The following is a 26,860-nucleotide window of genomic DNA, read 5'->3' on the forward strand; positions in this document are numbered from 1 at the left end:
AACACAGCTTTCGTGTCTTTGGGTCAAATTGATCCATTTCAAAGTATACAATTTTTCTACCTGAAAATGAATGGCCTTACCTTATTTTCTGGGATAAACATGTATTCCTGACTCAATTATTCTGGATATGACCACTTATGTTGTTTCCATAGTGGATTTTATGACAAAAAACGAATCACACTTCCATTTTTAATTGTGTTATACTAGAGACGGATTGCATTCTCTAAACATATACTGTATGTTATCTCAATTGTTTAATATGGAGATAAAGACAATATTTGTTAATAGATTATTAAGTCAAACTTGACCCCAAGTAAGTCACGGGTCAATTTGACCCGAGGGATACAAGAGGGCCCTTAAAATGAAGACAATACAAGGGTTAAGACTGCTGCTTTGACAAAGTAGGGGTCCCAATGCCAAGGGCTCCCACAAGACACTGAAGACCTGTCTGGCAAAAAAGTTGAATCTGGCTTTGCAACAAATCATCCCCTAGCTAAGCATTTCATTACCTAACATATACGTTCCAGAGGACATTAGTGGAATACTTTGTAATGTAAATGACATAATTATGCTGTTAGTAGTCGAGTAGGTGAAATGATTGCAGCAAGGATAACTTCAAAATCTGCTTTAAAAAAAAGTTTGACCTAATCATAATCCATTAGGTCAAAGGCACTCAGTGTTTTGGTGCCTTATGATTCAAACTATACTTATCACAAGTACCTGTAGCTGAACACACACACTAACACCCACTAAACACGGGTGTTTTAAGTCTGAACACCACCTTAAGGATGCAGACATTGTAGGATTGACATCCTGTGAGACGGACCAAGTTACACAGTTTTTTGGTGGGTTAGAGTGCAGAACAACTAACACCTCCTTCACATGGAGTGTTTTAGGTTTGGGCAGTGGCCCAGAAATTGTAACAGATGTATCCGGTCAAAGAGAGCCTAAAGATCACCATCACAAGAGAGAAATACATAGAGGGGTAATGATCTTATCATTCCTTCCTATTATTAATATTAGGGGAGTATATTTTATAGTAGGACTAGTTTTCCACAAAACATTATGTTAATTATCTGCCAGTGAGTGATTGATTAACATTGGTAAGGCTCAATGAAACAAAAGCCCGGCACGGATAGACTAAATAGTCTGGAACACATGTGGTTTTGACCTATCTGTGAGGGCTGGTGTTTTGTTTCGTTGTCTCTATGAACTGGAGTGCCGTTCGTGTGCAGGGCACATTTGGTTGAGGTCAGTGCTGTAAATATGGTTTCATTAGTTAATGAAACCAAGTGTTCACTTTCTATTTCCAAGTTTGCTTTGACTTGTTTAAGAAAATAATTCAATAAATACACCAAAACATGCAATTGTTTTTTTGTTACTATTTCAGGCATATATAATTTGTCTAGAATTGTCAATTACAATGAATTCCGAAGAAAACACATTTTCATGACTAAAAACGTGCATACTGCCCATGATTTGTTGCTATGTGCTGCAAAACCTTTCCATGAATGTTTTTATAATATTATATAATTAAAGAATTATTGTAATCCATTATACACATGTTTTTAAGTTCACCACTGGTTTCTGTTCAGGATAAAGTTACTAACTTTTAGTAGTCACATTTTTTAAGTGACACTTTAAGTTACTTTTGTTGTTTAAATGTATGCCTACTTGAGCATTCAAAGTGTCAAATGTGAGGTAAATAATAATCAAATAGTTTAAAAGTTTAATAGTACTCAAAGTGAATTTGACACGCATCATTGTTTATAGTTGCCAGTCACACACTGACAGCATTTGACATGTCAAGCCATCAAACCATTCTAAAAATGATTTTCTGATGGTGACAGTGTCAGGAAACCACAAAATCCAACCCAAACTAAACAGATTGCCTCTTTACAGAGAGGGTATGACTGCCACCTACCAGGTGTGTGCGACAAAGTTTGGTCACACTAATAGGACTACAATAAGAGGTAGGTAGGCGAGGTAGAAACATATTCCTGGTGATAACATTTTACCACAGTTTTTACAAATGAATAAGCTATTTGATACATAACTACCATGATGAAAAAATCAATCACACACACCACCGGGACGACAAACAAGGATAATATTGAAAGACAATGCAAAGTAGACTGCTTGCACGTGTCATTGGAAAAAAACTATGGAAGCTAAGTTCACGAAGTCAGTTAAAGAATGAAGGAAAAGTATTGACCTGGGAATCTGTATCCTAAAATTGTGGCTAGATTTGTTTGAAAATAAAATAAAGTTAACCAGCCTTGAACTCTCCTATAAATTTGAGCTTGATTTGTCAATTGCTGTGATCGGCTTGCCTTACAATGACGAAGAAGACTTGATTTAAAAAAATGAGAGAGCTTGAGATCAGTTTGGAATGTAATCCCATACCAAATATAGTTAGAGTGCTGAGAATGCAGCTACCGGCCCAAGAGCAGTGCAGGATAAGGTTTTGAGGTTTGATTGGTGCTCTTTTGATCATGTCATCTAGTTGCACCTTCTGCAATGATTAAATGGCTTTAGACTGTAGAATTACCCCACAAGCTTGAGTAGCTGCAAATGAGCATTAGTAGATGATGTAGGGGAGTTTAATGCACACCTGTGCTCAGAATGGCTTATCATTTTATTTTCATGCATTTTTTTGTCTTTGATGTTTTAGTAGGGTTAGAGTGTTGGAAGGCATGGTACCATTTTCAATAAATTATGAATATTCCCTGCTCTCTTTCTGTAAAGCCTTGCCAACTTATTTCATCACTTTTTTAGCAATATCAGAAGGGAGCAGTGCTAGCTGAGTAGACAGGTAGAGTGAAGACAGGCAATGCAGATCCCGCTTGCAGGGCCATCTGCGAGTGCCGGGGAAGTGAAGTGTGGGTTTCTGTTCTGCTCTGCCTGGCTCCAGAGTAATTGGCCGTCAAATGATTAAAATGTTTCAGGGATGGCAGGTCTGTGATTCTGTTTGTCTGCTGCTACGTCACCCATATCTGTCAGACTTTCTTCAACCACTTGTACGTATCCGGTTAGGAGTCTGTGTTTCTGACTGTTGGCCTGTCGATCTGCCTGTTGACATCTATCCATTTGTGGATGTGTGTGGGTGTCTTTCTTGTCTGTCTGGGTCCAAAGGGCTGCAACAGTTAGAGATAACACATAATTGATTAACCACCTGCTCTTTTCTCTCAGAGAGGAAACGGCTTCTTCCCCTTCTGAAGAGATGCAAAAAAAATAGCCCTCCAATATGTGTTCAGAGTTTTCGTCTCCCACTCTGTTAGTTGTTTTTCTATGTTTTTTGAATGTGATAATCCTTAACATACAGTAGTCTTTATTTTGATCTGTCATCCTAAGCCATCATTTTTGAACTCAAGTATTCTTAAGATACTTGTCAGTGAGTGTGGCCAGTACTATTTCTTTATTTTTTTGGTTTGTGAAAGCGAAGAAACTCAATACTCTTTGAATCAATATTGTGCTCTGTTGTTAATTAACTGTCAGCAGTATTCTGTAAGTATAAACTCACCTCTTGAGCAACTTCCAAAATGTCTTTTATGTAGTGTATTTCTTTTGAAAATGCTTTGTTCATATAGCTTATTTTGGGTAATATGCTTATACCCTTTGTGGCCAAGAGTTTAATGAGAAGATTGATACCACTCTCATGTTTGTACTGTGTGTTAAATATGTTGCTAGAGCCAGCAGCCAATTATCTAAGCTTAGCATAGAGACTTGAAAAAGGGGGAAACAGCTAGCCTAGCTCTGTAAAAAGGTAACAAAAAGACACTGAAGCTAACTAAATAACACATTATGTAATGTTTGTTTCAGCTGTACAAACGTTAAAACAAAAGTATTAAAATGATATGTTGCTGTTACGGAGGGTTATGGTCTTGTTATCACCAGTAGAGACTTCAGGAAGTCACTATGCCAAGCCAAGAAACAGTCAGGAACATAACCCCCCTAAAACCACAATTTGCCATTTTTAAACATTACACCCAATTCCTCTCTCTGTTCACAATTCAGACATTCATTTTTAAGGTTATTTGTCTCACAGTTTTTCTCTTGTGGTAGCAGTACAGACCAACGGAGGTTAATGAAGCGTCACATTTTTTTCCCTACAGACCTGTTCTACTAATTAGCCTCTAGTGCTCCACCATACCATAAGCATAATTACACTACAGATTGGAGCTTTGGCTGCCATCCATCCATCTTCATCCGCTTATCCGGTATCGGGTCGCAGGGGCAGCAGCTCCAGCATGGGACCCGAACTTCCCTTTCCCGAGCCACATTAACCAGCTCAGGCCAGGTTGGAGATATAATCTCTCCACCTAGTCCTGGGTCTTCCTCGAGGCCTCCTACCAGCTGTACGTGCCTGGAACACCTCCCTAGGGAGGTGCCCAGGAGGCATCCTTACCAGATGCCCAAACCACGTCAACTGGCTCCTTTCGACGCAAAGGAGCAGCGGCTCTACTCAGAGCCCCTCACGGATGACGGATGACTGAGCTTCTCACCCTGTCTCTAAGGGACGGCCAGCCACCCTCCCAAGGACATCCATTTCGGCTGCTTGTGCCCTGGATCTCATTCTTTCGGTCATGACCGAGCCTTCATGACCATAGGTGAGGGTAGGAACGAAAAACTGACCGGTAGATCCACTCCATTGGTTTCCTGCTGAGAACCATGGCCTCAGATTTAGAGGTGCTGATCCTCATCCTAGCCGCTTCACGCTCGGCTGCAAACCGTTCAAGTGAGTGCTGAAGGTAACAGGCTGAGGATGCCATCACGAACATATCATCTGCAAAAAGCAACAATGAGATCCTGAGTCCACCGAACTGCAACTCCTCCCCACCCCGACTACGCCTCGATATCCTGTCTATAAATACTACAAACAGGACTGGTGACAAAGCGCAGCCCTGGCGGAGGCCAACCCTCACCTGGAACGAGTCCGAATTACTGCCGAGAACCCGGACACAGCTCTCACTTTGGTCATACAGAGATTGGATGGCCCTGAGAAGGGACCCCCTCACTCCATACTCCAGCAGGCCCTCCGACAGTATCTCCCAGGGGTCCTGGTCATATGCCTTCTCCAGATCCACAAAACACAAGTAGACCGGTTGGGCATACTCCCACGCTCCTCCAGGATCCTTGCGAGAGTGAAGATCTGATCCGTTGTTCAATGACCAGGACGCAATCCGCATTGTTCTTCTTCAACCCAAGGTTCGACCATTGGCCAAACCCTCATTTCCAGCACCTTGGAGTAGACTTTACCAGGGAGGCTGAGCAGTGTGATACACCTGTAATTGGCACACACCCTCTGCTCCCCCTTTTTGAGAAGGGAAACTGCCACCCTGGCCTGCCACTCCTTAGCCGCTGTCCCAGACCTCCACGCAATGTTGAAGAGGCGTGTCAACCAAGACAGCCCCTCCACACCCAAAACATTTCTGGACAGATCTCATCAATCCCTGTGGCTTTGTGCCCACTGTGGAGTTGTTTAACAACCTCTGCAACTTCCACCAGGGAAATTGACGACAATCCGTCATCATCCTCCAGCTCTGCCTCTACCACGGAGGACTTGTCAACTGGATTTAGGAGTTCCTCAAAGTGCTCCTTCCACCGCCCTATTACCTTCTCAGTTGAGGTCAACAGCGTCCCATCCTTACTGTACACAACTTGGATGGTTCCCCTCCTGAGGTGGTAAACGGTTTTCCAGAAGCACCGTGGTGGCGACCGAAAGTCCTAGTCCGTGTCTTCTCCAAACTTCTCCCACACCTGCTACTTTTCCTCATTCACGGCAGAGGCTGCAGTCCTTCGGGCCCGTCTGTGCCTTGCAACTGCCTCCGGAGTCCTCTGAGATAACATAGTCCGGAAAGATTCCTTCTTCAGTCGGACGGCTTTCCTGACTACCGGTGTCCAACAGGGTGTTCGTAGGTTACTGCCCCTTTAGGCACCTAAGACCCTAAGACCACAGTTCCCTGCCGCAGCTTCAGCAATGGAAACTTTGAACATTGTCCACTCAGGTTCAATGCCCCCAGCCTCAACAGGAATGCACGAAAAGCTTCGCTGTAGATGTGAGTTGAAAGTCTGTCGGACAGGGGCCTCCTCCAGACGTTCCCAGTTTACCCGCACTACACTTTTGGGCTTACCAGGTCTGTCCAGAGTCTTCCCCCATCCCCTGACCCAACTCACCGCTAGATGGTGATCAGTTGACAGCTCCGCCCTTCTCTTCATCCGATTGTCCAAAACATACGGCCTCAGATCAGATGAGACCAAGGGTGCTCTGGTACCAAGTACACTTATGCTTGAACGTGGTGTTTGTGATAGACAAGCCATGACTAGCACAGAAGTCCAACAATAGACAACCAATCAGGTTTAGATCACTGAGGCCGCTTTTCCCAATCACGCCTCTCCAAGTATCTCCATCATCACCCACGTGCGCGTTGAAATCCCCCAGCAGAACTATGGAGTCCCCCACTGGAGCCCCATACAGGACTCTATTCAAGGTCTCCAAGAAGGCCAAATACTCCGAACTCCTGTTTGGTGTATATGCACAAACAACAGTCAGAGTTTTTTCCCCCATCACCCGCAGCCGTAGGGAGGCAACCCTCTCTTCCACTGAGGTAAACTCCAACGTAGCGGCGCTCAGCCAGGGGCTTGTCCGTCGAGGCCCCTGACTTTCACTGCCACCCATGTGGCAGCGCACCCCACCCCAGCGGTTCCCCCCACAGGTGGTGGGCCCAGGGGCTGGAGAGAGAGGTGCCACATCCCTTTTTCGGGCTGTGCCCGGCCAGACTCCGCGGCAAACCCGGCCACCAGGCGCTCGCTGACGAGCCCTCCGTCTGGGCCTGGCTCCAGACGGGGTCCCGGGCTTCCTCCGGGCAGGGTCCCTCGATCCCTTCCTCGCTTTCTCATAGGGTCTCATAGGGTCTACCTGAGCTTTGGCTGCTATTACGAAATATAAAGAGAGACACTATAAGCAAATGTACCCCCGTGGATTAAAAAAATAAAGTCCTTAAAATGCAACATAGACTAACCTTACATAAAAGATCAATGGACTAAGGAATTATGTACTACAATAATTAAAACAGCTTTAAAATGACCACTAGGGAAGGGTATATAAGCTTTTATAAATGCTACCTACTTCTAGTAATCCAGGAGGAAAAATGTGATTAATTTAGCTTCGCCTATTTGGCGATAAGCAGCTGATGCAACTCACTCCTCGTGCCTCAGCCCTCTGTCCACAAAGCTAAAAGTAGAGTAATGGATAGCCCAGCAGCTCACTATGGGATACTGAGGTCCAATAAAAGGAACAACTTTGTGACCTCTCCCTCGCAAGCCAGAGTTTATTGATTCTCTGGAACCCTCCTTTTCACCCTCACAGATCTTTGCCCTCTGGATTTTCCCAGTGACACCACTTACATCATTTTATGCTCACACACACACACACACACACACACACACACACACATAGCCGCTCAATGTGTGAAGGTTAAGGTCAGTTTGTCTCTGTGTGGAAGGAGAGGGAGGGCGCATAGAAAGGGAAATTTGCTTGAGAGGAAAAAACGAGAGGAGAGTAATCACAGTGAGTAGATTTCTATGGTGAAAGTGAAAAAGGCATTGGGGAACATCAGGGTAGATATATGTACACAATGCTAAACAAAATGACTGAGAACGAGATGTGACCAGTACCATGAAATCAACACTCTTAGACAGAACAAAACAACTGAATCAGATTGTTTATTTGGTATAGACTGTAATCAGCCAGATGCACATTAAGCTATTTATGCTGAAATACAAAAAAATCAAAACTCGGTAAAGAATAGCCAGACAGGAAAAGGACACAAAGGTGGCAAAGCACAGCAGATATTATTAAGAGTCAGAGGACTCAGACATGCAGACTATCATGTTTTATTAAGACCTGTTTTCCAGCCAGAGACATGAGTCAGCCGACTCTTGTCAGTTCCATAATGAACCAAAAAGCTCCCACTTTACCAGATATCCAACCCAGCAAGAGACACCCACTAATTTATGCCCAAAGTTTTAGATTAACATTACTCTGTGTAGATATTTAGCCACATGTTAACTGTGCTGTTCACCAGTTTTACAAAAGGACTTTTGAATTAATACCTGTTCTATATATTTTAATGTGTTCAATTGTATCCCATACAGTGAAAAAGAAAAAAGCCTTGACAGAACTCTGATTATGAGCACGTTTATTCATTGTCAACACATGCCAGTGAGGAGATGGAAGAGATAAATCAAGTGAAGCAGTCTGTAATCCTGCTCAGTTTCTTTTTAATCCCAGTAAACAGGGGGAAACTGTAGCAGGATACGGAGCCAGAACATGGCCCAGTCTGTTGGTGACAATTCCTGTGCAAATACTGTTAAATCGTGCCAGCTATGTGCACATGGGCTACACTTGTCTGATGTACGCAGCGGAAAGAACATTTTTCCTGCTTGGCAGTCTGAATGAACAGACGTAGCACGAGGAGGCAGTTGTTGGTCTGTTGGTCTGCCTCTCTATCTTGGTTGCATGACAGTTAGTAGCCACTGGACATGCCCCAGGTATAATGCATATATACCCCCCTCCTCCAGTGGATTGTAATGCTTATTGACAGCGGATCATGTTGGGACAGCTCTTATGAGCACAGCTGAAAGTTGTTTTGCCTCATCTGTGAGATTGCAGTGTATGTGAAACTGATCAGACACCCTTTAGAGAGAGAGGCTTTGCTGCACTGTTTAAATTGACTGGGCATAAATTGGGTAATAAAAAACACAAGAACCCAAACAAGAAGCCAGAAGGCTTGATGAAAAGAGACATTTGTTGTGTTCATTTTGTCTCATTTTGAATGTTGTTTTTCATGTTTTACTGCAGGGAAGCACACCAAGCGTGTACTGTTTCTCCAAATACCAATTTACATGCCACTTGAAATTGTCTTTTTATCTACAACACTATTTGCATACTTAATTTCCATCCTGTACACACTGTTTCAGTCAAGCAAATGAGACCTGAGCACATGCTGTATTTTGCAGAATGTATTCTGTCATGTATTAGAAATTAATCTTTTCCTTGCTAGCAGACGGAACAATGTTTGTTTTGAAGCTGCAGCTAAATGTGTAGCTCCTGCTAAACTTGACTTTGACATGTCCGTGTGTGTGCATGCTTGTGGCTGTGCACGATGAGCACCTGGTGTTTCATAGACCAAGCCAGAGGCAACACAAATATACAGCATCCGTCAAAAACATGTGAAAGGATTTCAAATACGCACAAGCTAAGAAACATCAGACAGCCGGGGAGAACCATCTTGATGCTGTTGAATTGATTCTGACATCTTAAAGGTTCCTGGATATGGTGCTTTTTGGATGTTTTTATACAGGCCTCAGTGGTCCCCTAATACTGTATCTCAAGTCTCTTTCCCAAATTTCAGCCTTGGTGCAGAATTACAGCCACTGGCGCCAGTCCCACAATGAGCCTTCATTAAGATGTGCCATTTCTGGGTCTCTAGCTATTGAGGAGGAGAGGGGGGGGGGAACAAGGTGGAGGGTGGGGGTGTGGCCTTGACCAACTGCCCCTTTGCTCGTTTGAAAGCCATGATCTCTCTCTCTTTCTCATAGGCGGGCCAACTTCTCTGGGCAGACAAAGCAGAGAAGGGGAGACAACCTTGCCCCAGATTTTAGATCGGCCCATCAGAGCCTTTTTTTCTCATAAGCTAAGTTTCCCTCCACTTGTCAATTGAATTATTAAGTTTGGTAAAAAAACTCATTCGAATAAAGCTGGTGAAAGTGTGTTTCCATCCAACATCTTTAAAACGAATAAAAACCTGTGCGTAATGACGTCACATGCTGTATTGCAATCAAACTGGCATATCAAATGGATTTTAGACATTTTATTCATTACATTCATTTTCGCACAGCATCGCAAAACATTCAAGCAAACTTTTTCTAGACAAAATGGATTGCGCCATCTACCAACAAATGATCAATATTGCACAAGTTGTAATTGTGCTTATGTGCATTTACTCCAGAAGACGTCCCACGGCTTGCTGTAACCTTTGTTGGCCATTTCCTTTGCGAGTTCCTGATAAATTAAATTCAGAAAGTCTCTTGTCTCCTTGTTTGTCCACTTCCATTTGTCTTTGTGTGCAACAGAGCGGAAATACTGGGCGGAAATTAAAACTTCTACTTCATTTTGTGGTGGGTTGCAACCATAAAATTACCTAAAATTTAATTGCAATTCATTATTTATTCAGTAAATAATGTTTCCATCAGTGTATATCACATAAGCCGTATATCGATCAAGAGAAAATCTGATGAGACTGAACGTATTTCATTTGAGTCGATTCTCGTGAAATTCCATTGAATTTTACTGTTTCCATATGACATTTTTCATTCAATATGACTTAATTTGGATAAAAATGTGTGGCTGGAAAATTAGCTATAGGCAGAGCAGGATACCCAGGGCTCGGTTTATACCTCTCACCATTTCTAGCCACTGGGGGACCATAGGCAGGCGAGCATATTAATGTTAAAAAATCTCATAAAGTGAAATTTTCATGCCATGGGCCATATATGGAATGCCTAGGCTGGATTCGGCGAATTAGGCCATTTTGCCTTGGGGACGAATTGAAAGCGTTATCTGGTGAAGTGCACCACATCTTCACCCAATTTTGGGAAAAAAAAGGGGAATTGAAAGATTAAACGGTGATTCTGTGGCAGAGCTGGATGGGCAGACTGTATCTTCACTTGACTAAGGTTACAGATGCACACTTTCTCTACAGCATTTCTTAGCAGTGTGATTCCCTAAAGCTGACAGAGAATATGGGCAAAGTCAGGACCTTAAGAAAATCAACTGTTTCATACGCACAAGCATGTACTTTCTGTTCTCTGTCAGTTTGCCTCTATCTCTCTAGCCCCCTCCCTCATGCACGCATACACACACTATCACACATACGCACACAACGCCGTTCAGCCAAAACACCCATGGAGGAGAGCGTCTAGTTGCTGGAAATGTCAAATTGCTTTGTCACGTTCAATCTCAGTCAGGGAGCCTAAGCATTGTGTGTGTAGAGTGGTAAAAACACTCAATTCAAAGGCTAGCAGCTCTATTGGTCTAGGCCATCAGCCAAGCTTAGACAAGTACCAGCATTTTGCGTTGAGTAATAAACCATTAAAACAGTGAAACATAAAACAATGTACAAAAATGCACTTCAGTGCATTTGTGTTGTGGTTTACTCAAGGGTGTGTCAGTACACTGTGACATCAGTGTGGGGTGTAGTTACAGGCCCAACAGACCACATACAACCACGCCCAACAGATTGTTGTGAAAAAGTAAAACAGACAAAGAGAGGGCAATGAAACACTGTTTTTCAGCCTGATATTTAATCAGTTTTTAGGGCCAATATAAAATGTTTCCCTTTCCAGAGTTTTATTAATTACAGTAAAGGCAGGATTAGTACGGAGCCCTGGAGGTAAAAAAAATAATCAAAGAAAAAAAAGGAAACATGTACTGGGGACAAACACTAAACTCGAGATCTCAAGTTTTGTGTTTGTTACATGTTACATGTTTATTTATTTATTTATTTATTTTTTCTTTGTTTTTGCTTTTTTCCTCCATGAAAGTCGAAATCTTGAGTTTAGTGTTTGTCCCCTGTACATGTTTTTATTTATTATTTTTTTCTTCATTTTATTTATTTTTGCTCCGGGGCTCCGTAGATTAGGGAAGAGGTAAGAAGAATCCTAATTTTAATTTAGACCAAAAAGTACTGTAAATCTAATCCTAATGTTAAAAAAGAAGTGATGACTTACTAGTTGTGCTCACTTTACAAAGTATGATACCTTTTTCTCTTTACTTACCCTTTTTTGTTACTTGAAACGGCAATACATAATTTACCCACGAGTTCAAAGTTCCACAGATAATTGTAGTATCTTCTAATTCCAATATCATCACTTGTTTCAAAGCACCACTTGCAGATCAATCATTCTAGAGTTTAAAAGTTTGTATTGTAAGTGTATTTGTGTGTAGGAGGGTGGATGGCAGTGGTCCCGTTTTCCTGCGGTGAATTTGATCTGTCCAGCAATGCTGCAAACACTCTTCATCTCTCCTCAAGTCTTCCTCTCATTTTTCACTTTTTCAATCCTTCCTATTACCAGTCTCACATGCAAGTCTTTTTTTAGGGTGAGGTATTCTACCCACTCACAAGCTGCTCAGTATGCCGCATACATGCAGTACAAGGCTGTGATCACATCTGTCATATTGTCTCCAAAGGAACGCACAGTTACAGTTTTTGTCTAAATGTATGGAGGAGTGCATGTTTTGTCTGACTTTTTGGGGGTTAATTTTCCTTACATTCTTTTAATGCATTATTTCTTTTATTATGTGATGCTGTTGTAGGCGTTCAGTGCCATTGCTATTCCCACGGGAAATAAGATACGTTTATTGCCCCTTTCCTTTCTTTTTGCCGGCTATCTGAATACACACTGATTCTGCTGGCTGGATGTTTCTCACAGCTACCAATGAAAGGCTCCTGATTACTTTGAATTTCCTGCAGTTTAGCTGCTGCCCCTCTTTGCCTGTTTCCACCTCTTAATATACAGTATAGTCTATAGTTGGTTTTATATATATATATATATATATATATATATATACTACAAATTTACACTGAGGGAAAAGCACATTTGAGTTAAGAAATGTCATCCCCGATGCTTTCTCTTTTTTAGAGTAATTAGTCTAGCTCAGTGGTGCATTATAACTATTTTTCTGTCTATCCGTCTCATGCCTGACTTATAACCTCATCAGACTGAATGTGATTTACCTCAAATAATGTTGTACCTAATTATCATGGTATTCCTGGCTTATATCCAAACCAGAATTTGATCAAGTTCAATGTGAAACAAATGAATATGGCCGATGATTTTCTATGCACTTCTTCTTTCCTCTTTGCCTGTGCAATTTACATTCATTGCAATTGAACACTCCTCTGTTTCCACAGCAACTGATGCGGTCTTCTGTGTTCCACATGTTCATCTTGAGCATGGTTGCTGTGGACGTCATCGTTGCTGCTAGCAACTATTATAAAGGCGAGAACTACCGCAGGCACTATGATGAGTTCTACCTGGCAGAGGTGAGATGTTTTTATTTTCTTTTTTTTTCATTGTTTTGTCTCATGTCCAGCTTTTTCTTTCAACTCCCACGTGTCCACCTCAAGCCCTTGATTTCAACATTAACACAAGCCCTTTGACCATGACTTCTATTAAAAACTTTGTTTTTATTAGTTTGATCAGATGAAAACAGTATGAAATCATCTGTTGTTAAATGACACAGATGCTGGTTTTGCGCTAAAGTAGGGGTCCTTGTTTTGAATCCCTTCCAATGTCATGGGCTGTAATTAAAAGAGATTTAATCCTGCATAATCTGAGTGCCTCATCACATTACTCCACTTACATGATGCATGATGCAACTTTAGATATCAGGCAGTTTATTATCCATACATCCGTACATTTATTGTTCAAAAATGGGCAAAACACATTTCATTTGTACTCAACTTTAGCATATGCATATTTTAATTGTATTTTTGCTCTTTTTTTGACTCATTTTTGTTTTGAAGTAAACACACATGCACACGACACTTGACTGTATGTATCATGCAGATTGGTACGATGTCATCAGTATGCAGGTGGTAAATCTCCAACAAAGACGGTAAGGAGTGTGCCCACCTCTCCCGTCTTCTTCATACTTCTCTCTCTCTCTCTCTCTCTCTCTCTAACACGGCTGAATGGAGTAGATAAGAAAAAGGGGGGGGGGGGGAAACAGACACAGTATTACCTTCTTTCACTCCCTCTATCTATATTGTACAGGCATCGATCTGCAGATTTGTTCTAATGTGTGTGACGGCTGCGAAGGGAAAATAGGAAATGGAGGCACTGGGTTTAGAGTTAAATGGAGAAATGCACATTTTATTGGTGACATGCCAATTTTATTCTCTGATACTTACTGTATTTCCCCCTTCTGAAGATAGTGGTGGTCAAAGCATTCAGATCCTTCACTGAATGGAGTCATCCAAAGTTTTAGTATTGCACCTAAAGTTGGTGGTTTAATAAAAGACAGATTTAAAACAAAAAGGACAAAATCGTTCAACAGGTCAACAAAGAGCAATAAATCTGGATGTTTAGTCCCTAGTATTGGGGTGGGGTGGTGATGGAGCAGTGGATATGACACATGCCTTTGGTGTGGGAGACCTGCATTTGATTCCCACTGCGATATCAACAATACATCACCTATGTGTCCTTGAGCAAGACACTTAACCCCTAGTTGCTCCATAGGAATGCGATCTCTTACATATATATAGCAATTGCAAATCGCTTTGGATAAAAACGTGTCATTTTAGATAAAAAGCTAAAATGACATGTAATGTATTTTTGTGATCAAGCACCAAAAAACAAGACCCTACATTTTCCATGATGCGACTTGGTCATCTTATGTTAGAACCTAAAGTCTTTTAAACTCCATTCATTCACATACAGATTTGAGTGTTGTAGCTTTTAGGGTCTCATATTTCATGGCACAGAAATATTCTTTACATTAAAGGAATACTATAGCTTACCACATTAACTACTGTAGAATAGCTTTTTCTTGACTGAAATTTGTTGTGGCAGGTAGTAAATGCCAACCCTGATTGCTGTTTTCTCCATTTCATCACAGGTTGCCTTTACTGTGTTATTTGACCTGGAAGCTCTTCTGAAAATCTGGTGTCTGGGCTTTACCGGCTACATCAGCTCCTCCTTGCACAAGTTTGAATCTCTCTTGGTGGTGGGCACCACGCTGCACATATACCCTGACCTCTACCACTCTCAGTTCACCTACTTTCAGGTATGGACACACACACACACACACACACACACACACACACACCACACACACACACACACACACACACACACACACACACACACACACACACACACACACACACACACATTTTTACAATATGTAATAATGCATTTCTGTTTAAGCATACATAAATCTGTTTGTATCCTAAATATGAAACTAAATCATCCACACTTCAGATAAAATTGCAGTGAAGAACAGAAGCTGTGAATCATTTAGTGACATTTCTGTCCTGTGACAATGCATTAACATGTATGAATCAATCATATCAGTCTCCTCTGTTAAAACCTCTCCTCTATTTCAACAATGCTTCAATGTACTGTCACCACAAATGTCTAACAGAGATTCAGTAAAGTGATTTCTGAGTTAAGCTGTAGAAATTTTCAGTCATGACACATTTTTCGAGGACATTTGATGTATAAAGTGAAAAAAGTCGTACTCTGTTGTTTTTTTTTAATGATATTTAGCAAAAAGCTGAGTCTGAGTCCTCAATTCTTAAACGTGACGCAGAGAGTTGGGGAAGTCTTGATCATTCTCTTGCTAAAATCAATAATGTGAGATGCAATTGACCTCACTAGAGCTGTATCGATTAGTGGTGTTCTGCAGTTTCCCCCCCCCCTATAAATTCAGTTTGCCTGTAAGTTTGCATGTGTTAAATCTTATATCCTCCAAAGTGTGGACAGTTGCCCAGTTTTATGACTACCCAGTTTTTCCAGTTCTCAAGGCAGAGCTATAAATCAACTGTGTAAATTATGAACCAATGATGCTTTGTACAGTAGCATTATCATCCACCTAGAGCCTTTAAGTATCATACTCTGTCCAGCATTTAACCCTGTCACCTTGCTGTAGGGCATGGGATGTAGCCGATGAAAAGCTCTGAGAAGGATCTGATGGGAAAGGGCTTCTTGATATGTCTTTAATGAGCCTTGACCATACAAGCTGCCGTAATCCTTTCTGACTCTCCCAACAGCTGCCACCCCAACACGTGCAATGCTTACACTCAACAATCACATGCAAACAACATATACTGCAGCTGTATTCCATTGAAAGTAATTGTTGACTGGCAAGCTTAGATTTCTTTTTGCTTTTTCTTTCATATTCTAGCTATTACTGCTTCACACAGTAGTGTTTTTTTGTTAAATATGTTTCTTTACACGTAACAAATTGACTTGCAATGACTTGACACTTGCTTTAGCTTGGTGATTCATTTCAGTAATACGGCCTTTATCTTATTCGTCACACTACCTTATTTTTGCATGGTAATACATTCTTGAAAACTGTGCTGGCAAGAGGTTCTATTATCCTAATAATTAGTTACTGAATAGCATTGCATTCATGATTTATGGAGGGCTTTGAGGAAAAAATATTTGGTTGTGACTATTAAAGTTAAAGAATAAAAAATAAATTTCAACAATTCAAACAGAACAAGCTCAGAGTATACTGTATCTAAACAAAATGCACATATACAAGTTTGTAAAGTGTAATGTCACTAGATTTTTCGTTTGCAGCAATAACTTGCACATGCATACATTTTCACATATTCATTTGAGTTCTGATTTTGGCTAATAAGAAATTTTTAAAGAGCAACTGGGAGTTACGCACCTCACTCACTCATGGGAAATAATTTATCATTAACTCTCACTGTTGATGTTTTCCCAAGTAGGTCCCAGTTCAAACAGGTGACATTTAGTCACAAGTGATTAACCTTAAGGCTCTGTGAGGTAATTAGGAGTGTGCTGGCTATAGGAGAAGGGACTAGGCTACACAATCAATGCTTGTTTCGGATTTGTATTTATTTTATTCAACCAACAGGTGTTTCACTGCTAAAGGTTAGCCTTACCAGTTGTCTTTCAGTCTGGACTAAATGTCACATTATTTAGAGTCCATACGTACACATACAGTACACTTGGCAAAATGATTTTTATCAGCTACTGGGACCCCCCTCCCCTCAAAACACTTCCTTTCTGTGTGTTCAGAATTTCAGCAGCTTCAACTGCAGCACGATTTAACAGTTCAGTCAATGCATTTTTTCAGAAAGGCAGGGCATTGTATAATATTTGGACATTTCTGGTATGGATGCACTGATCCAATTCTGGTTATTGGTACTTGGCCAACATGGGTTTAAAATTCTGGAAGGGATATCTGTGACAACAACAATGTGACATATTGTGCAATTTAATTTTATGTTAAGCATTGCTTTGTCTTGCAAGAGGCTAGAGCCAGAAGCACACACAGGCAACACAGCTGGAGAGCCATTCTCCGAGTAATCATTGGTATCAGACACACAATACTCGAAAAAACAAAAACAGTTAATTGAATCAGCCATGCAACGACATTCTGTTATTTTTCGTGTTTCCTTCTCCAGCTCTGGCCCCGAGTCTGAACTGTGGTTGGGATAACCTCTGGTAAAGTAATTCGTTCACACATCAAAGAACTTCATTCAAGATTGGTTATTGCTTGTCTGATGTCTGCATGAGAAACAGTCACATTTATTTCTCGGATTGCAGACATGCTAATACAAAGAAATACTATGTGCTCGACTTGAAGGGTTGCTCTGGTGCTGCAGGAAGTTCTGCCAGATGCATATATTTTCCATTTTCTTGCGCTTTCTTTGGGTTGGAATTTTAAATTTGGTGGATTAATGAGGACTATTGTTAACTGCTCCTCAGATCTCTGCATGGTAAATTGAGACAGCCAGCAAGCCTATCTGTCCAATCTGAGTTTTCTCTCGCACGACTATTTTGCAGTGGCTCTATGCATAGTTTAGCACCAGCCATGACGATTCTCATTGGTTTAAAGAAATGCCACTAAACCAGAGCACGTTTTCCTTCCATCCCCGAAGGCTACGTGGACCCTCCTTCACAGAGCTTTGGAGGAGGGTCTGGCAAAGCAAGACTACAGAACATATACTAGTCCAGTGTATTTTTTCTTCCTATTTTACATTGGAAAATTGAAAAATAATTCCTTTTTTATATGTATCAATATAATTGACTTGGATAAAGCAGCGTAATTATAAAATTAAAACAAAAAGCATCAATATTAAGACAGCACTATGAAACTTTTCCCACTTCGGTCCTCCTACAGATTAAATGTGGAATTGTCCCATTATTTCTCATTGGAACTTTAGATCTGCTTTCCGATCTGGCAGACTTGCATAGTGCGCTTATAACCGTTAGAGAGCCACAAAGCGAACGCAGATTTGCTGTTTACCCTGTTACGAGTTGATGAACCCCTGAAACAATTTTGGAAACATTATTTTAATGTACAAAAATGTCTCTAGTCTTGTTTAAAGTCAGTACTTTACTTAGCATCATGTCAGGAATAATGGTATTGACAGCCATGGCGGAACATAATAAGAGCCTTGCTTATTTAATGGTGCTACACGCAAATTAATAGTTATATCACTTTTTTTTTTGCTTAGTATAACTACTTGTAGTTATTTTGAATCTACAGTAGTAAGTTAATGTCATTGTCATCCTGGGATGTCATTTCAGATTCCAAAGCTGTGTTGGTTTCAGGCTTTGCACAAGAAGAAAGCAAGGCAAATAACTTGTTTTGCTGTTTTAGCCTTATATCCTCTTTGATCCAACCTTGTTGTGGTTAGCTCTTAGCCCCAGAGCGTGCATCTGTTGTAAAATGGATAGTGGTCATCATGGTCTGTCAGGACTAGAAGATATAGTGTCCTCCCATCTCATCTGTCATAATGCTGTGAGTGATATTACTGTATTTCTTTACTGTAGGTTCCCTTTTTCCCTGTATCCCCTGTTTGTCTTCTTTTTTTTTTTTGCTGTGTATCCCAAGGAAGGAAAGATGCCATGTAAAAGCGAGATTCTAAAGAAAAATCTTTGGCCAGGGGCATCACCCCTGAGCTCGATCAATAGCCACTCTCTGGATCCCCGATCAAAGCTGAACCAATATGCATTACTTTTTGGGGGTTGTTGTCACCACAAGCAATTTAGGGACTAAGCCTGTTGACAGAGCACAGTATCACTGCACCTCTACCACTACCACTGTGTTTAAAAAAAAAAAAAAATCAATATCTAATCAATGTCTTCTTTTATAACTCTGATATGTTTTATAAACTATCTTTAAAATACCACCTCTCTGTTCATTTGGTGTACTGTAACAGATACTACTAAAATTAACGTTTACACAAACAGCAACCTAACAGTAGAAATGTATGTCTTTCTTCCCCTCAGGTGCTACGTGTGGTGCGTTTGATTAAGATTTCCCCAGCTCTGGAGGACTTTGTGTATAAGATATTTGGTCCAGGTAAAAAACTAGGCAGCCTGGTGGTGTTCACAGCCAGCCTCCTCATCGTCATGTCGGCTATCAGCCTGCAGATGTTCTGCTTTGTGGAGGAGCTGGATCGTTTCACCACATTCCCCAGGGTAATGAACCACTTGCACTTAACCTGTCACCAAGAGGGCAATCTGCATACTTTTAAAAGTATATTATTAAAAAGAGTTATCTTTTTTAGAAAGCATCTATGGGTGTGATCACCTTCAGCGTATTTCTTACATGCATTTTTGAATGTGTCCTTTTAGGTAAACTGTATAAATGAGTCATGACTTGTTAAAAAGGCATCCTGAGTCACACACATAACCACAAATTGCTGATTCATTGAACAGATTTTTGGAAATCTGTCATCAGGAGTCTAAAATTCAGTTTGATTTAGGGTAACTTTTGCTAATCATGATGGACTTAACTCTGTACTGTAATTACCTTCTCTATGTTCATAGCAGGTAAGAATACATAAATAAATAGTCAAGAATGACCACCACTGCAGGCTTTAATTTTCTCTCATTTGATTGTGCAAGGCTTCCTGTGAGTCACTGCTGGTTATTAGATGTCAATGTATCTTTATTTATTCAATCATTTCATTTATCCAGCATTTCCAGGCAATATCAGCAGTTGTTTAGTGAGAGCCACCTCATTTGGAATACTATTGGTTTCAACTGCACAAATAAAGCAGACCAAACCAGTATCTAAAGGGCAGTGGTGGCCTAAAGTTTAGAGACGCAAGCTTTTGACCTGGAGGTCGTTGGTTCAGTCCCCAGACCGACGTGAATGGGGAAAGTGAAAGAGCTCTCAGCGCTTGTCCCTCCCTCATTTCAACTGAGGTGCCCTTGAGCAAGGCTTTCAGCTCCAACTGCTCCAGTGGCCAGCAAATCAGACTGTGGTTGTACTGGGCAGCTTCCAGCTATGAATGTGTGACTGTGTGACTGTGATCAGGGTGTTCCTGCAAAAGAGAAGCTGCCTCTCAGTGAACCTTCTCTGAATAAATAAAGGTTAAAAAAAAGAAAAAAGCTAAGAAAAGAAACAAAATAATAAGGAGATACAGGTAGTATATGAAATACTCTGCATAAAATTCAGACATTCAAAAGAGAAACTCAAGAGGGACACCTCAGACAAGCAATAGGGAGGCATGATAATGGTTTTCATGATGAGTCAACAGATGTGGTACCTCCTTTGATTTTTAAGTGCTCATGAGCTTATTTCGCTCTCTTTTGCCACGTTTACATCCTCATTTTTTTCTCTCCCAACATTTCACTCATCCCGGGCACAGCGGAACATGGGGGGTTGCTCGTAAACAGATGCCAATTGTATGCTGTGTTACCCTTTCTCGCACTTATTTTCTCTCTTCCTGTCTGTGTTGCTTGTGCCTCACACAACCACATATGTGCACACAGACACACGCACGTGTCATAGTTAATGATGTTTGGCTGGCTCCCCCACGGGCAGACCTGTTGCTGGGTTAATCTTTATCTGCAGTGACTGGGATGTGGGAGCAGATGGGAGGGGCTGAGAGGGAGGAGGGGGGTGGGGGAGACGGGTGCTGTCTGGAGGTGAGATGCTAAGGAGGAGGCACAGGCGTGCCATTTGACTCCAGGGGCCACAGTGTTGCAGCTGGCTGTTCCCTGCACTTTTATCTGACCTCTACCAAGTAGATGAGAGGACAGCAGGACAGTAAAAAATAGATTTGGCTGTCCCCTCACTTCCTCTCTTCTTTCTCTGCCTTAAATTTCAAAATCTCCCAGTTGATAGCTAGGGAATTATAGTCAGATTGGGGCATGTGCATCAACTGTGTGATATTTACTCTCCTGTGAAAAAGCATGTTTCAAATGTCAGTTTTCTCTGTATAATTTCCTCCCTGTCTCTGTCTTTCTCTTCAACTCTTCAGCGCTTCTGCTTGTATGCTCAGATGCACTCTCTTGCCTTTTGCCTCTCTCACTTTCTCTTATGCTGTGCTTTCCTCCCCGTAGGCATTCATGTCCATGTTCCAGATCCTAACCCAGGAGGGCTGGGTAGATGTCATGGACCAGACTCTGGTGGCTGTAGGTCATATGTGGGCTCCGGTAGTAGCCATTTACTTCATCCTCTACCATCTGTTTGCTACTTTGGTGAGGAACCCACTTTTCTGTTTCAAATTTAGAAGTCAAATATGTTGAAGAGGCTGTTGAATTTCTGTTTTTAGTCTTTTGGGTACTTTATGTTTTAGTTCATTATATATTTGCTGCAGTATTCAATTCAAACACATTTTCTATTATTCAGTCAGTAAAAGCAGGTTGGTAAAAATAAGTGACAAAGGGATACCTGAATTGTTTTCTTAATGTAATTAATTAGTTTCCCCGTCCCTTCAGTGCTCTCTCAAGTGTTACATCTAATCACAGTTAATCAGACTTGCAGGCGTAAGAAGGGCTGACATTTCAGTGTTTGGCCTTCTGATATGGAGAGCATTCAGACAGCACAAAGTCTCGGGATGACTCACACTTTGCCCAGACAGACAGGATGTCTTTCAGAACAAAACAAGCAATAAATACAATTACTAAGCAGACGTTTGTTTTAAAAAAAGAAAATCACATTTTTACGTTAATGAGGATATTTATATTAACATATTGTAATGTGTAAACACAAAGCAAAATGTCTTATTCATTATTGCACCTTGTTGCATTTTAGATTCTGCTCAGTCTTTTTGTGGCTGTAATCTTGGACAATCTAGAGTTGGATGAAGACTTGAAAAAGCTCAAACAGGTAAGAAGCTTATGTAAATTATGTCCAGAGACTAAACACGTTCATGCTCAGATCTATAAGAGCAATCATTATCTAGAAATATGAAGAGTTAATTTGTGGCATACAAAGTTTTAAGATTCCAATGGAAGTGAAGTAGCCCTTAATAATGGGTCTTGGAATGTCTGAGTTAGTGGTTACCTTGTGCAGTGGCAACCTTTCACAGATCAATTTTAACCCAGTCACACACAATAAGTTACAAGTTAGTCAACATTCCATCGTGCTTGTTACATTTGGTGCTTTGGTACATTTGGTGCTTTTAAGCCTTGCCTTGAATGGCCCACTATTTGTATATCCTGTCTTGTTTCTAAGCCTATGTTGAAATGCAGAAACAACCACAAAGTAATTCACTAATGTTGAAAAGATAACAGAGCAACTTTTAGCAATTTAAATTGTTTCACTATGTTTTTTATGTTTGAATGTTTCAACCATTGCACTGTTCACTGAGAAGTTCAACCAGGTTGACAACACAGCTGCCTTTTTTGACACATCAGTTTAAGGATATACAGCTTCAGCGGGCATGTCACAGTTTTCTTTCTTACGTGTACAATGTCACAAAAAGTTGACTGTGTATGTTTAATCCTGTAGACATGGGCACCCAGTGCATAAATCCTTTGCATCTGGAAAATTTTAGTGTATACAGTACATAATTGCACTTTTATTAGTCATGGTAGCACATGACAAAAAGTTAACACTAGTATCTATTCCAGTACAGTAGACATATTGACCAGTAAGAATAACAATAGCAAAAGTAGACATGCAACACATTTAAAAAATTTAATTTTCTCTCCCTGGGATCTGAAGTGTTAACTAATTTGTCTGCTGCTTGCTGTTTCCGCCTGTTGTTTGCTGCTACCATCCATCCATCTTCGACCGCTTATCCTGTATCGGGTTGCTGGGAGAGCTGCTCAAGCAAGGGAACCCCAAACTTCCCTTTCCCAAGCCACATTAACCAGCTCCAACTGGGGGATTGCGAGGCGTTCCCAGGCCATGTTGGAGATATAATCCCTCCACCTAGTCCTGGGTCTTCCCCTTGGCCTCCTCCCAGCTGGACGTGCCTGGAACACCTACCTAGGGAGGTGCCCAGGAGGCAGATGCCCGAACCAACTCAACTGGCTCCTTTTGACACAAAGGAGCAGCGGCTCTACTCCAAGCTCCTCACGGATGACTGAGCTTCTCACCCTATCTCTAAGGGAGACGCCAGCCACCCTTCTAAGGAAACCCATTTCAGCCGCTTGTACCCTGGATCTCAATCTTTTAGTCATGACCCAGCTTTCATCACCATAGGTGAGGGTAGGAACGAAAACTGACCGGTAGATCGAGAGCTTTGCCTTCCGGCTCAGCTCTTTTTTTTGTCACAACGGTGCGAGAAATTGAATGTAATACCGCAGCCACTGCACCGATTCTCCGACCAATCTCCCACTCCATTGTCCCCTCACTTGCGAACAAGACCCCAAGGTATTTAAACTCCTTCACTTGGGGTAAGGACTCATTCCCTACCTGAAGAAGGCACTCCATTGCTTTCCTGCTGAGAACCATGGCATTAAATTTAGAGGTGCTGATCCTCATCCTAGCCGCTTCACACTTGGCAGCAAACTGATCCAGTGAGCGCTGAAGATCACAGGTCGATAATGTCATAAAGACCACATCATCTGCAAAAAGCAGCGATGAGATCCCGAGCCCACCAAACTGCAACCCTTCTCCATCCCGACTATACCTCAATATCCTGTCCATAAATACTACAAACAGGATTGGTGACAAAGCGCAGCCCTGGCGGAGGCCAACCTTCACCTGAAACGAGTCTAACTTACTGCCAAGAACCCGGACACAGTTCTCGCTTTGGTTATACAGAGATTGGATGGCCTTGAGAAGGGACCCCCTCACCCCATACTCCAGCAGCCCCTCCCACAGTATCTCCAGGGGGACCCGGTCATATGCCTTTTCCAGATCCACAAAACACATGTAGATCGGTTGGGCATACTCCCAGGCTCCCTCCAGGATCCAAGTAAGAGTGAAGATCTGATCTCCATGACTAGGACGGAATCCGCATTGTTCCTCTTCAACTAGAGGTTTGACTATCAGCCAAACCCTCCTTTCCAGCACCTTCGAGTAGACTTTACCAGGGAGGCTGAGAAGTGTGACACCCCTGTAATTGGCACACACCCTCCGGTATGTACCACCCCTGGAACCACCACCCCGGACCTCCACGCAATGTTGAAGAGACGTGTCAGCCCCTTCACAACCAGAGCCTTCAGCATTTCTGGACGGATCTCATCAATCCCTGTGGCTTTGCCACTGTGGAATTGTTTAACTACTTCAGCGACTTCCAAATTGACAACAATCCCCCATCATCCTCCAGCTCTGCCTCTACCATAGAGGGCGTGTTAGCTGGATTTAGGAGTTCCTCAAAGGGTTCCTTCCACCACTCAATTACCTCCTCAGTTGAGGTAAACAAGATCCCATTCTTACTGTACACAGCTTGGATGGTTCCCCGCTTCCCCCTCTAGAGGTTTCGAACGGTTTTCCAGAAGCACATTGGTGCCGACCGAAAGTCCTTCTCCATGTCTTCTCTGAACTTCCCCCACACCTGCTGCTTTGCCTCTTTCACGGCAGAGGCTGCAGCCCTTCAGGCCCTTCAGTACCTTGCAACTGCCTCTGGATCCCTCTGGGATAGCATATCCCGGAAAGACTCTTGCTTCAGTTGGAAGGCTTCCTTATCTACCGGTGTCCACCAGAGTGTTCGTGGGCTACCGCCCATTGAGGCACCTAAGACACTAAGACCACAGCTCTCCGCCGCAGCTTCAGCAATGGAAACTTTGAACATTGTCCACTCCGGTTCAATGCGCCCTGCCTCCACAGGGATGCACAAAAAGCTCTGCTGTCGGTGTGAGTTGAAAGTCTGTCAGACATGGACTTCCTCCAGACGTTCCCAATTTACCTGCACTACCCGTTTGGGCTTACCAGGTCTGTCCAGAGTCTTCCCCCACCCCCTGACCCAACTCATCACCAGATGGTGATCAGTGGACAGCTCTGCCCCTCTCCTCACCCGAGTGTCCAAAACATACAACCTCAGATCAGATGAAACGATTATAAAATTGACCATTGACCTTCGGCCTAGGTGCTCTTGTGCCAAGTACACGTATGAGCATCCCTATGCTTGAATATGGTGTTTGTTATAGAGAATCCATGACTAGCACAGAAGTTCAATAACAGACAACCACTCTGGTTTAGACCAGGGAGGCCGTTCCTCCCAATCACGCCTCTCCATGTATCTCCATCATTGCCCACGTGTGCGTTGAAGTCCCCCAGCAGAAATATGGAGTCCCCCACTGGAGCCCCATACAGGACTCCATTTAAGGTCTCCAAGAAGGCAGAATACTCCAAACTCTTGTTTGGTGCATATGCACAAACAACAGTCTTTCTCAGAGTTTTCTCCCTCATCACCCACAGGCGTAGTGAGGCGACACTCTCTTCCACCGAGGTAAAGTCCAACACAGCGGCGCTCAGCCAGGGGCTTGTGAGTTTCCCCACACTCACCCGGCGCCTCATACCCTGGGCAACTCTGGAGTAGAACAGAGTCCAACCCCTATCCAGGAGTATGGTTCCAGAACCAAGATGCGCGTAGAGGTAAGCCCCACCAGATCTAACTGGTAGCGCTCCACCTCCCGCATAAGCTCCGGCTCCTTCCTCCGCAGAGAGGTGACATTCAGCGTCCGCAGAGCCAGCTTTTGCCGCCCTGGTCTGGTCTGTCGAGGCCCCTGACCTTCACTGCCACCCATGTTGCAGCGCACACAACCCCAGCGGTTCCTCCCACAGGTGGTGGGCCCATGGGATGGAGAGAAGGGTGCCACGTCACTTCTTCGAGCTGTGCCACCTGGCTCTCGCTGATGAGCCCTCCGTCTGGGCCTGGCTCCACTTTTTCTATGTACAGAAATGGCTTATTTCTATCAATTATTGTTCACAAATCTCTCTAAATTTGTGTTAGTGAGCACTTCTCCTTTGTCGAGATAATCCATCCACATCACAGATGTGGCATATCAAGATGCTGATTAGACAGCATGATTATTGCACAGGTGTGCCTTAGGCTGGCCACAATAAAAGGCCACTTTAAAATGTGCTGTTTTATCATACAGCACAATGCCACAGATGTTGCAAGTTTTGAGAGAGCGTGCATTTGGCATGCTGACTGCAGGAATGTCCACCAGAGCTGTTGCCTATGAATTAATTGTTCATTTCTCCACCATTATGTCGTCTCCAAAGGCTTTTCAGAAAATTTGGCAGTACATCCAACAGGCCTCACAACCTCAGACCACGTGTAACCACACCAGCCCAGGACCTCCACATCCAGCATCTTCACCTCCAAGATTGTCTGAGACCAGCAACTTGGACAGCTGCTGCAACAATCTGTTTGCATGACCAAATAATTTCTGCACAAACTGTGAGACACCATCTCAGGGAAGCTCATCTGCATGCTCGTCGTCATCGGGGGCCTTGACCTGACTACAATTCCTTGTTGTAACCGACTAGATGTAGCCCACTACGCTGAAACCGAGGCCAAATGCTCCTCCAGCTACAGTGATGCTCCTTTAAGAGCTACTGAGCGGTTCTTGGCCAGCAGCCCAGATCTAGCCAGGGTCTACAAGGAGGAGATACACAAGCTGGTGAAGGCTGGGTACGTTGTGTAGATCAGTAGTGATGAGACAAGTCGATCTGATGAATCATGGTATATTCCTCACCACAATGCAAAGGCCAGAGTGGTATTTTAATGCTCATTCAAATACCAACATCTTTCCCTCAATGACATCCTGCTTCCTGGGCATAACCTTGGTTCACTACTACTGGGTGTGCTCCTTGGGTTCAGGGAGTATCCAGTTGCTCTAAGCGGGTACATCTGTGGCATGTTCCATCAGATCAGGC

General features: G+C 42.5%; 1 protein-coding gene across 9 annotated transcripts in view; it reads left to right on the forward strand.

The window, feature by feature from the left end:
- The window catches only part of nalcn (sodium leak channel, non-selective), a 77,695-nt gene that overhangs the window by 19,141 nt on the left and 31,694 nt on the right, over window positions 1-26,860 (forward strand). For all 9 annotated transcript variants that reach the window (XM_032529674.1, XM_032529673.1, XM_032529679.1 and 6 more), the window contains 5 exons: window positions 12,978-13,109; window positions 14,687-14,854; window positions 19,072-19,263; window positions 21,139-21,276; window positions 21,833-21,907. In XM_032529674.1, coding sequence (XP_032385565.1) covers window positions 12,978-13,109; window positions 14,687-14,854; window positions 19,072-19,263; window positions 21,139-21,276; window positions 21,833-21,907 — 705 coding nt within the window. The remainder of the gene's footprint in view (window positions 1-12,977; window positions 13,110-14,686; window positions 14,855-19,071; window positions 19,264-21,138; window positions 21,277-21,832; window positions 21,908-26,860) is intronic.

The sequence above is a fragment of the Etheostoma spectabile genome, chromosome 11 (assembly GCF_008692095.1).
Source record: "Etheostoma spectabile isolate EspeVRDwgs_2016 chromosome 11, UIUC_Espe_1.0, whole genome shotgun sequence".
NCBI classification, from domain to species: Eukaryota; Metazoa; Chordata; class Actinopteri; order Perciformes; family Percidae; genus Etheostoma; species Etheostoma spectabile.